We start from the raw sequence: 12,529 nt of genomic DNA on the forward strand, positions 1-12,529 counted from the left end.
AACTCTGTGGAAACATCACAACCATTGAGCTGTGTATAACACAATGATATAAGGTTTCTTTCATGTATTTATTTTACACAAATTTGGGGGGGAAATTGGAATCTAAATGTACAAATGTTTCCCAAGTGGCCACAAGTGTTACCGATATTGGGGGGAAAAATGGTGGCTCTACTTGATACGAATTGATACGCTAATTATGACAATTTCCCACAAATGTATGTAATAGGATAAAAATGATGAAGTGTTGACATTTTGATGGACACGGAAGTAAACTGTGACATCCATGGTTTTAACACTTGAAATGACCTGAGAGGAATTGGACCACCTACTTTCAGAGGGATGGTTGGTTTTCAAAGTCTAATATTTGAGTGCTCTTGAGTCTGAGGTGTTTAAGATTTTAGCATTAAGTATTCCGATGCATTTAGGGTTAGGGTTACTGAACAGTCACTAAGGAGTCCAAGTGACTGTTCAGTGAATTTACCACACAGCTCATCTGAGGCGAGGTAATATTCAGTGAGAGCTGGAATAATTGAAAAGGGTTCAAGACCACAACGAGTTCTTTAAATATCATCGGAATCATTCGTATTCCGTTGGGAAAATGCACGTCCCTCATTTCAGTTCTGACGGCGTAAATCACACACACACACACACACACACACGTTCCCTTTTCACTCTGATCGGTTTGTCTCCCACACACACACACACAAGTGCACAGTCTCCTGTGAGCGGCGAGCTGCAGTCACGAGGACAGAACGTGTGAGGGAAGAATGACACAGCAGCCATCCATCTCTGCCTCTTTTCTCTCTCTTCCTCTTCGTCCTCTGTCACACTGCCGTGATGCAGGGAGTGATAGGAGTCCGTGTGCTTTTTAAGCCACGGTTTGCTAACCTTTGTCAAATGTTAGGCCCATTTAGTTTGGTACAGTGGATTTGTTTGGGGAAGTAAAGCTCTTGGTAGAGCAGAGCGAGCAGAACTTTTGAATTCCTCGAAAGAATTATCCGCTGAGTTACAGACGTCTCTTTCCCCATTTCAGTCTACGGGGAAAGTGTTTTTGGGGCACCGTTTGGCCACGCTCTTGTGATTGGTTGGTAGTGGAGACATCTGATTGGCTAGAGATAGTTCCTTGTTGTAAAAAGATGTCGGGGGACTTTCAAAGTGAAGCTGACACATGACAAGCAGTTTGTAAATGCAAGTTTAACAGTTTCTATATGAATGTAACAGCCATATCTTTTTCAACTCCTTCCAACTACATATATTTGTGGATTCATATTACATGTATGTAAAACGAGAAATATTTGTGTGCTTCAGAAACATATTTGCGAATCTTGCTTTTTTTACATGTGGGTTTTTGTAAACATTTATATAGAATGATAATTACTTTTTGTGGCGAGAGTCATTTTTATAGAAATCACAAAATATATTTGTGAGTCCTTAATTAATATAGAGACTGATCTGACCTCATAGCTGATTTTTTTTTTGTCCCCTTCCAGCCACCAGACGCAGACGACATGCTGGGATCATCCCAAGATGGCCGAGCTCTACCAGTCTCTGGGTAAGATACCAAATTCTCGCACCCGTGCCGTGGAGTTGGGTGATCAGATGAGATGGAAGAATTTCTGAAGCCGTCGGCTTTGGTTGAGTCCACCATCTCCTCTCCTCTCCCAACTCTTCCCTCTTGTTTCTCTTTCTTTAGCCGACCTAAACAACGTTCGGTTCTCGGCCTACCGAACAGCCATGAAGCTCAGGCGCCTGCAGAAGGCTCTCTGCCGTGAGTACCCTCCGTCTATATATATATATATATATATATATCATTTACATGTATACCTCTTCTGAATGTGCCGTTTCCGTCTCTTGCTTCAAGTACACTCCTCTCATCATGAGTGCTCATCTCATTGTGTTCCAGCCCTCCTACACTCCTCCTTTGTTCCTTCTTTTCCTCCACTTCCATGTCTTTTATTTAATTCACCTCATATGCTGCTGCGTTCTCCTCCTCGGATCGTCTCCTCTACACTTCATTCCTTAGTGTATTATTTTTTCCACTCGGCTCTGAGTGTGCGTGTGCGTGCGTGTGTCCATATGTGTGTTTAGTCATCCTTCTCGTCTCCCGCCGGTGGAGCTGAAGAGTGTGAGCCACCTACGAGCTGTTATGCTTGTGATGTGTTTTCAGGCGTATATGGTGCTGCATTGCACTGAAGCACTATTTATGTTAAGGAGGCTTTCTAAAGATAATAATGAACAGGTTTCGTGATTAACCCCGGCGAAAGATGTTTTTCTTCTGCTCCCATTATTCCCAGCAGGAGACTTGGTGGGCATTTCTCTCTTTTGTTGATTACTCTGTTTCTTCTTCTCATTTCTTTTTTTCCTCCCCCTCAATCTCCTTTTCTTGTCCTCCCTTCTCTACCAGGTATTTGCCTTAACGGCATTCCACAGTGGTACACAAAAGAATCAATCTTCTTTTTGTAGAATTCTCTTTTCATTTGAATACAAACAAGACAATATATAAATACTTTATACTTTAGACTGTTTAACAGTTATGACAGAAAAAGGGGCGAGACCTTGCAAAATTACATGTTTTTTTTTTTTGTCGACCTTGAATTTAATTTTCACCGTGTTGCTTCTGGGGCTTCGTGAAAAACTCCTTACAGCAGATATCATCAATACTTTTAACAACGGACCACATGTGTATGACTACGGTGATGCTTTTAGGGACACACAGAACTGTCTGGTGGAGAACAAGAACAGAGCTAAAAGAGTGGGAATATTAAACTTCCGTTCATCAGGTGGAGATAAACACCCCTCCAAAGGAATGGTAGAAAGCAACTTATAACTGGCAAGTTGGCAATAACAACCGTATATATGTTATATTTACAGCTTGTGGTGTTAAGATATCAGTTAATGCAGCTTCAAGTGGAACCACAACCTTGAGGTGCACCATAATGATATTTGAGTTATTTACAGTGTAGCTGTCAAGTTTAGAAATACAATTAAAATGCACACTGTGTCATTTTTTGCTGCTTGGGGTCTCTCAATCAAAACGATTACGAATGACAAAGTTTGAAGTCGTGAAGTAGCGTGGGATCATGGGAGTTGTTGTCTTCACCACCATTGCTGTGGCTCAAAACTGGATATATGCATTTGATAATGCAAGACAGCACTTCAGAGATTCTAATCAGAGCTCTTGTATGTAAAAGAATATTAAAAAAAAATGAAATATCTTGTACTCTGTAGCCTTCATCCCATTAATTCTAATCACTGCACATTTAGCCGTTCTTTTTTTACCTTCAATTGACTCGTTGACCGTTGCCAGGCCTCTCTCCTCTCCCCGTCCTTTAGTGGACGTCATGAAGGATAAAGATGAATAATGTGATACTTTATTGATCCCCGGAGTCCTTCTCATTGCTGTCCTTGAGCAGCTCAAGGAGACTTTTTGAACACGGGGCATCTGAACCGAGCAGGTTCTGTTGAAGCGTAGTGTGAGCTGTCCGCTAACCGACTCTCCGTCCGCAGTGGACCTGCTGAGCATGCCGATGGCGTGCGAGGTGTTCGATCAGCACGGCCTGAAGCAGAACGAGCAGCTGCTGGACATCTCCCTGCTGGTCACCTGTCTGACCAGCTTGTACCAGCGGCTGGAGCAGAGCCACTCCCACCTGGTCAACGTCCCGCTGTGCGTGGACATGTGCCTCAACTGGCTGCTCAACGTCTACGACACGTACGTGGAGCTTTTTTATTATTTCAGTGAAATTGAACATCCTTTGACATGCTGTTTTTTTGGGTGATAGTGGGCGCACCGGAAAGATCCGAACTCTGTCATTCAAAACTGGAATCATCTCACTCTGCAAGGCTCACCTGGAGGATAAATACAGATGTAAGTAATACACACACACACACCGACCGCATGCGCTATATAAGAGATTCAAATCAGAGGATGCAGTGCTTTAATACTCCTAATACTCCGAAACAGCTGAGCTAATCACAGTGGAGCATTAAAACAATGCTGGCTTCTCCAAGAAATCACATTGTTGTCTGAATTTTGCAGAGCGGCAGGACGTGAACACACAATACCACACATCTGCAGCCAGGTGACATGGGCCTTTTTCAACAGTTAATCAGTGCCAAATGAACAATGGAAACAATTGTAGATCGTTGAAACTGTTGGTGTGACCTCATCAATCCCTCTCTTGCTGCTTGATCTCTTGTGATTTATGGTATCGCGATTGATTCGGGTTCAGCAGCGTAATGTATTATAAGATGCAATGTTTGAGATCATAAACAGGAGGAGTACTGAGTTCTAACTGACCTGTCTGATGTTCGTGTCTCATTTCTCCCTTTGGAACCCTCCCACCGTCCCTCCTCATCCTCATCCTCCATCCTCCAGTCTTGTTCAGGCAGGTTGCCAGCGCAACAGGTTTCTGCGACCAGCGTCGCCTGGGTCTCCTCCTCCACGACTCCATCCAGATCCCCCGGCAGCTCGGCGAGGTCGCCTCCTTCGGCGGCTCCAACATCGAGCCCTCCGTCCGCAGCTGCTTCCAGTTTGTACGTGAACACTTAGTTCTAAGTGATATGTTTTGACTTGGCGGTGCGGTTTGACTCTCGGAACTTATAGGCAGTCGTAAAGAATGCACTCACTAATAATAGTAACAGTCGAATGCGATAGCCCGCATGTCTATTGGCACTGATGCCTAAGGCCCTTCAGATGAAGGTCTCATATTAGCACAGTCCATTGAGTATTTACATTTTGCTAAATTAGGTTTATTTATAGAAAGCAACTGGATATGGTGCTTTGAGATTTACAGAAAATAATGGGCAAATAGAAACAAGAGGGAGACCAAGTGCATGGCGGAGTCCAGTAAATAGGACCAGAGACAGAGAAATGATCTCTGACAGCTGCAGAGATGTAGTTGGGATGGAAACATGGAGAACGCTCACAAACGGGAGAGAATGAACACCATGTACCATCTATCTAACTCTTTCGTTTTCGAGCAAGAGACATTAAAAAATGGCTGCGTAGCACCTGGTGACTTTAGTTTTTAACAAATAACAGGAAAATGTGCATTTGCATTATTTTATTTGTTGGGGGCTATTTTCAACGTTGGATTGATCCCCAATGGGTGCTCGAGTGAGTACTTGGCACAGCATGACGGTGTATGTGGAACCAGTGTGGCTCACTGATGTGTTTTTAATCGTTTTTTAATAGACAACTCTAAGGCACAGAGGAAAATGACATATCAGATTTTGGATACACACACAGTACTTGTTAGTAGATACATTTATTTACCGTTTTTTTTTTTTTTTTCAAAATAAGACGGGAAGAATAGACTTTCAAAAAGTGGTATTTTAATTTAGTTTGATTTAGTCAGTCATGTGGGAAGCTTTTAAATGCCAACGAATGTGTATTGAAACAGAACATATTGGACACACACACTCCTGTGTGTTAGGAGTCACCATGGCTGAGTTGTACTAATCCGAGTTGTTTTGTTTTATTTGCAAACTATGCTTACGGTGAGTCCATTTTCTTCCCAGGCCAATAACAAACCCGAGCTGGAAGCCGCCATGTTCCTGGACTGGATGCGCCTGGAGCCCCAGTCCATGGTGTGGCTGCCCGTCCTGCACCGCGTCGCCGCCGCCGAGACCGCCAAGCACCAGGCCAAGTGTAATATCTGCAAGGAGTGTCCCATCATAGGATTCAGGTCACTAGAGCCACGCAGCACAACCACTTTTCCTTTTCACAGTACAAATGTGTTCTTTTTTTGTCACGGGCATGATAGGTGAATGTTCCGCATGTAATCCACCTTTTGAGCAGCACATCTGAATGTCTAATCAGGAGAAATGAGCAGAATTGGAGCCATTTTGCCGTAGAGTATTATATTCTTCATCTCATTACATAGAGGGCAATAAAACTCGAAACTAGTGTAATTTTCAATTAAGCCCAAATGAAAGTGAATGAGGATTATGCTCTTTTGTGGTGCAGCACTGAACCTCTACGTTCCCATCGTCGGGAAGGTTGAAACTGATTTAAGTGCAATGGTTTCTGGAAATAGTGTTTTAATATATCAATATGTGGTCCTTAGCATAGATCAGCTTTATTTGTTCTTTTAGATATCTTTGCATCACACCATAGTCTGTTTTTTTTTTCAAATAACTGGAGAAGACATTGTTTTTTGCTGTAGAGATAATACAGAAGAGCATCCTTGCCCCCGTCGTGTTCTTCTTTATTTCAACAGGAAGAGAAGAGAAGTGTGATTTATCATATTTCTTTTCATGTGTTGCACACACACACACAGAAAAAGAAAAGAGAAAGATGGCTCCCTGGTTGGCTCCACAAAGCTATTCTCTTTATCATGACACCCGGCGAGGTGTTTTATAGCCAGCTATTTTAAACGTGACGCTTCAGCATCTGTTCAAAGAAGCTGTATTGATAATTGCCAAATTGATGTCACCAGGGAGTCTATTTGCAAGAAGCACTCATACGAACAGATTTGTATGAGTCACATGCACTCGTTTTCTCCTTCATAGAATTGCTAGTGAAGCCCTAAGAGGCAGGTGAGTCTGATATATATATTTTATCTCCTGTGTTAACGGGTGAATAAAAGAAAATCTTTCTAAGTTACTTTCTTCAGTCTAAAAAAAGTTTTGATGGGATTTTTTTGGGGGGGCCACAAGAGCCTGAAGTACACCACTACCCCATGTTCTTGATGGGAAGAAAACATGAATGCGTTTAGTCCCTTGGCCTCTTGTGGCCGACATACAGAACTTGTTTTTCGGGAGTTATTATTTCAGTAAAAACAAATAAGCTTCACATTTTTGACAGAGTCACCAGAGTTGAGATCCAGCTGTGAAACCTATTCATCCCCTAAATCTCAATTCAACAGCAGCAGCAGGGCAGTAAAACAGCCCACTTCTGCATATGAATGATTGATGCTACTGACAGAACTGTAGTCCCATGTGTAACCACGACCCTTAGAATGCGGGTGAAGGAGGTGTGTCTGCTCTGTTGTTGGTGGGCCCCTTCATTACAAGAGCAGCAATACATTTCAATGAAGAGTCCCAGGGCCAGAGAATAAATATCTCATTTAGTTACTGGGCTGAAAGAATTTTAACTACTCCTACCCCGGAGAAAACAGAGCTATAAATTTACCTCTTTTATTGATTCTCTCCCTTTCTTCTTTTTGCTCTCTTTTCTTTCACTCCCACGTCTCCTCTCTCCTCCTTTTGTCTTCTTCCTTTTGCTCTCTCGACCTGCCTCCCGTGTTCTCTCTTTCCCTCCCCAGATATCGGAGTCTGAAACATTTCAACTATGACATTTGCCAAAGCTGCTTCTTCTCCGGTCGCGTCGCCAAGGGACACAAGATGCAGTACCCCATGGTCGAGTACTGCACTCCGGTATAAATATATTCATATTCCTGCTCTGCGATGTGTCAATGAAAACGGAGAAAGATGGAAATTTTTCTTTGCCAGACTTGTCGAATCATTTCCTTCCTCCTGTTACGAAGTGTTGATGCTTTTCCTACCAGTATCTTATTTCAACAAGTCTTTTTTTGTTTTTGGTGAGCAGCCATCTTTGTATATTGGACTTCCTGCAGTCATGACAGCTAACAACCCCAAAATAATTAATTATCTTCCCGAAAATCTACACCACTCTCATGTCTGTTTGCTAAATATGAGCTAGCTAGACAATTAGCTTAGCAAAACATGTTGCTTTCAGATTAGTTTATTTACAAATTAAACAAATGATATTTAAGCTTTCATTTGTAAATGACAAATGGCAGATTTTCTTTTCTTTATATTAGCTTAACTAGCTGTTTCTCCTCTATTCCAGTGTCATGCTGCGGCTAAGCTAATCAGCTAGCTTCATATTTAGCATACAGACACAAGAGTGGTATCGGCCTTCTCGGCAAGAAAGCCGAATCAACACATTCCCCAAAAGGTCAAACTATTCCTTTAACGGTGTCCTGACAAGTAACGTGAAAGGTGATGTTAGCGACTAGCTTGGTGAACACACTGGAGCATTTAGCAGCTAAAGAGCCAGGCGTTTCTCTCAGGAGACGGTAGAGACCAAACTGCTGCACCTGGAGGGAAATTAAAATGTTTTGGGCCATGAGTAATATCTGACATGATACAGAAAGTCATGGAAACCCCTCTGAGTTTTATAGTAGGCCCACAGTGTAAACATCAAAGTGGGTATTAAATACCTTAGTGCGTGCATGCATGTGCGTATGTGTTTTTTTCCCACCCCACTCCCATGGAGTGAACAAAGCCACCGTTGTGCCCCGTCTCTCTCCAGACTACATCAGGGGAGGATGTCAGGGACTTTGCCAAGGTGCTGAAGAACAAATTCAGGACTAAGCGCTACTTCGCCAAACACCCACGCATGGGCTACCTGCCCGTCCAGACCATCTTGGAGGGGGACAACATGGAAACGTGAGTCCCACATACACACAAGGGCAAACAGGAAGAGAAACTAGGTTTTATTACAAATTGAAAGACACCTGAATTATGCCCTCAGACGTCTCTGATTACACACAGACATAACCCTAACCCATGCATACCCACACATTGAGATCTGTGCATACACACGTGGATGCATGGAAGAGTTGTTTGCTAACAGATTTAGCTGTGATGGTGTCTGTGCAGTAGTGTGTTCAAAATTGCTTCCAGCTCCTCATAAGTGTGTATGCTGCCTACACAGCAAATGTTGGATTGTTTAGATTATGTGTTTGATGCTTCTTACAGTTGAGGGATGTGAGAGAGGTGAATGTTGAAGAGTCACGAAGCAAAATTTGTGATTATAAATTTATGATTTCTGTAATTATTATCATTTTTCCTACAGTTTTCCCTAATATGCCGTCAGAGGATACTGATGATTATGGAAATGTTACAATGAGCTAAATATACACTGTCAATAATAATGGAGCTGTTAAAGAATGACGAATGTGTCACTATTATTTATTCAAGGCCGAGTGCTCACTGCCGCACGGTAGATCTGAAACACAGTGACTCCGTAACCATACACAATATTGTTGAAAGTTTTACAGTTACAGACCCTTATGGTGTATAAAGAGAGTGATGCTACTGGGAGAGTTTCAGATACACAGAGTATACATATTAATGTATGACTGAGATGTGCCCTTTGTTTCGTGTTCATGCGTTTTATTATATCTAAAATGCTAATTAATAATCAATTCCTTATCAATAGTGATACCTCAGCAGTATGTTTTGTATGCGTGTGTCACATGTGCGCTATAACCCATATTTTCGCACCCTGTCTTGTTTTTGCCAATCTGGTCTCCCTCTCTCACCCCCCCCTCCCCCCTATCTGCCCCATCCATACAACAGCTCCCATCATGCCTTCCTGTGCAGTGTCCTCCCACTTCCTGTGTCATCATCTAGCGTTTTTTGTTTTTTTCTGTCTTTCAGTCCTGTCACTCTGATCAACTTCTGGCCCGTAGACCATGCGTGAGTACCTGGCTGGCACATGAGCACACACTCACTACGTGGGTTGTAAAGGAACACAGAGGACAAGACGCACATATATATACGCGCGTGTGATTATTTACTAAAAGTCCCACATGTGTGTGATTAGTACAACGCACCGCTTATTTACATGCGTGTTGTCCTCTGTTATCATTTCTAGCCCCCGATCAAACACACACACTCTCTGTACTTCTATCTTTGTGAGAACCCTTATTGACATAATATATTCCCTAACTGCCCCACAGAATTTCTGACCCTCATCCTAACCTAATTCAAATTCTTACCTGAACCTTTAACCAAGTCTTAACCCTCAAACGGACCTTTGGAGAAGTGAGAACCGGCCTAAATGTCCCCACATTCCAAAAATGTCCCCTCTCTGTGGTGAACTTAATTCGGTCCTCACTACGTGGCAAGTACAAGAACTCACACACACAACTCCACCCATTTCACACTCGTTGTTGTTGTTGTGCCATTCTGTTTGTAGCTGTGGTGGGTTTACATCTCATAGTTTCTCACTGCTGCTTGACCTGACATCACCCTGCAAATGGTGTACGTCGGAAAGTGTACGGGTGCAGTGTGTAGAGAGTGTAAGTTCACTATGTAACTATATATATATATATATATATATATATATATATATATATATATATATATATATATATATATATATATATATATATATATATATATATATATATATATATTCATTCACACACTGATGGTACAGCCTTCTTGAGCAACTTGGGGTCCAGTGTCTTGCCCAAGGACACTTTGACATGGGAAGTAGAGGAGCCGGGGATCGAATCGATCCTCCGATTAGAGGACGACCCGCTTTACTGCCGTATGCATTAAATGCCTTGCTTCAGTCTGGGGCTACTATTTCTCAGAACAAATATAATTGCCAATATTTACATCTAAAAAATAAAAGGACTAAAACCCTGCAGGAGAGGTTATCCTCAGAGAGTCCCGGTTAATGATGTCAAAATACTGATCTTTCCCTGTGCAGACGAGGTGCGAGATCTCAGATCTGACGCGTCTTTTGAAGTAAAGGCAAATGTATTCCAAACCAGGAGTGCAGGATGCAAGCGGGGACGTTTATTTACCGAGTATTTTACACCGTCGCACACCTTTGCTTCGTACTGTCACTCGCCTCATAGCTCTCCAGCGGATCCATGCGGCTTGTGCATGTGTGCGTCGGGTTTAATGAATCCCTCCCGGTTGGATTCGGTATTTCTTTTTATCCTGTCTGTTTCTCTCTCTCTCTCTTTGTCGCAGGCCCGGATCGTCCCCTCAGCTCTCGCATGACGACACGCACACTCGGATCGAGCACTACGCCAACCGGTAACGCACTAATCTGCATTCAGCAGCAGCTCCTTTGCAGCGTAGACCCACAGAGTTGCGAGCAGGACGCAGTGGTGGAGTAATGCTCCGCTTTTGCATTCCCCCGCCGCCATCCGCGGCCCTTTACGAGCGCCGCGGGTAATGGCTCCTCCGGAGAGCTCTCCGAGACACTAGAAACATTTTGATTGATGCGATTTGGAATAATGAATTTAGAGAACAACGCTAAAGCACAGCACACTTCCTGCATTGGGATGTCTGCCCCCCCTACCCCAGCAGCAGTTGACTCACAAGAAGGGATCAGATGCCCTAATTCATGCTGATGCATTCTGGGAAGCTTGCGGTCAACATTCTCATGTTCATTCCACTCAGTAGATCGAAAAGCTGATCATTATAAAGTTGTATTAGAGAGCGGCTTCAGGTCCCCTCGCGTGTCTGACGGCACGGTGAAGTAGTGAAGATATTCTAAATATAGAGTACACTTAAACTGATGTTGATATTCTTAGGTGGCTAAACTACATTTTGCCTGCCGACCACCATCTAGTGTCGGTAATCCACCGACTATAGATGCGTACCTCATACAACCCCACCTCAAAAAGCCCAAACTTTCCATTGAAACACGTTATCACTGCATGGGCTTTTCACATTGAAGAACAACAGCACTTACATAATCCTTTTTAATGCTGAATGTGCTCCAATGATTTTTCAGTCAGGTTCTAATGAAGATGACAAATAGTATACGGCTGAACAGAAATGTCAAGATATCCCTTTGCATACAGCAGAAACTGAAACTGTTGCCATGATAAAGTGATGCTTTGGGTTTTTGGTGAATAAGCGTTCTGCAGTAAGTCCAGTTCGTGCATATGTTAATGTTAAAAAAAACATTGATTTTGCCACATTGAGTCAGTCGGAGCTTATTCACCAAAACGCTTTAGAGTTCCCGCGGTTTGCAGTGAGTCTAAGTGCTCCCAGAAACCCACCGCTGAGGGGACAAGAAGCAGTCAAATCAATCAGACTATGAGTCAATCAAGCCGCTGATCGATCGGCCGCTGAATCAGTCAGTCGTGCACTGTTGGCGGTCCTCCGTGGAGTCAGTATGAGGTCTGTGTTGGCCGGGTCTTTGATCCCTGCCAGTGTTTACTTGACACCACTCACTGTTGCCTCGGGCTAACACACGCACATAAATACACACCAGCACACGCCGACAGACACATATGCTGAGTCACACTTCCCTCTGGCCCTGTGCTCTCAGCCCCCGTCGCATCTAGATCTGGCGGATTCCAGATACCATCCAGCAGATTAAAGGGAGGTGGTAGGGTGAAGAAGTAACATAATTAAGCCTCCAGTGAGCGGACGGTTCCGACACCACGAGGTTATCTCTTGTTTCTGTAGCGTGCAGCAGCTTATGAGTACAAATACACCGGCCTGTGCAGATGTCACCGTCCAGCTGCTGAAACGCTCACTGCCAAGCACCAAGCAGTTTTTTTTTAATTTTCTTTATTCTGTTTGATTTTCGGGCTCACACCACGAGGACACTGATCGTGGAGATAGAGACAGAGCAGTTTAAATCTTGGGCTTTTCGCTCACTCAGCTTAATACATGCTCCAGGTAAAACCCTTTATTATGGGTTCTAGGTTATTAGAAGCCAAGTCTGTCCATTTAAACTCTCCCTAGTTTGGCCCTTTGCTCCTCTTTGCTATGGCAGCTTTCCTGTGTTAAG

At 43.2% G+C, this 12,529-nt stretch overlaps 1 protein-coding gene across 1 annotated transcript in view; it reads left to right on the forward strand.

Annotated features, from left to right (window-relative positions):
- The window catches only part of dmd (dystrophin), a 128,379-nt gene that overhangs the window by 107,973 nt on the left and 7,877 nt on the right, over positions 1-12,529 (forward strand). The window contains exons 61-70 of the mRNA XM_076095112.1: positions 1,491-1,552; positions 1,694-1,768; positions 3,508-3,709; positions 3,780-3,865; positions 4,376-4,533; positions 5,521-5,687; positions 7,269-7,380; positions 8,282-8,418; positions 9,415-9,453; positions 10,747-10,812. Of these exons, the coding sequence (XP_075951227.1) occupies positions 1,491-1,552; positions 1,694-1,768; positions 3,508-3,709; positions 3,780-3,865; positions 4,376-4,533; positions 5,521-5,687; positions 7,269-7,380; positions 8,282-8,418; positions 9,415-9,453; positions 10,747-10,812 (1,104 nt within the window). The remainder of the gene's footprint in view (positions 1-1,490; positions 1,553-1,693; positions 1,769-3,507; positions 3,710-3,779; positions 3,866-4,375; positions 4,534-5,520; positions 5,688-7,268; positions 7,381-8,281; positions 8,419-9,414; positions 9,454-10,746; positions 10,813-12,529) is intronic.

Source organism: Anarhichas minor, unplaced genomic scaffold, assembly GCF_050575085.1.
Source record: "Anarhichas minor isolate MPS153535 unplaced genomic scaffold, ASM5057508v1 ptg000018l, whole genome shotgun sequence".
NCBI classification, from domain to species: domain Eukaryota; kingdom Metazoa; phylum Chordata; class Actinopteri; order Perciformes; family Anarhichadidae; genus Anarhichas; species Anarhichas minor.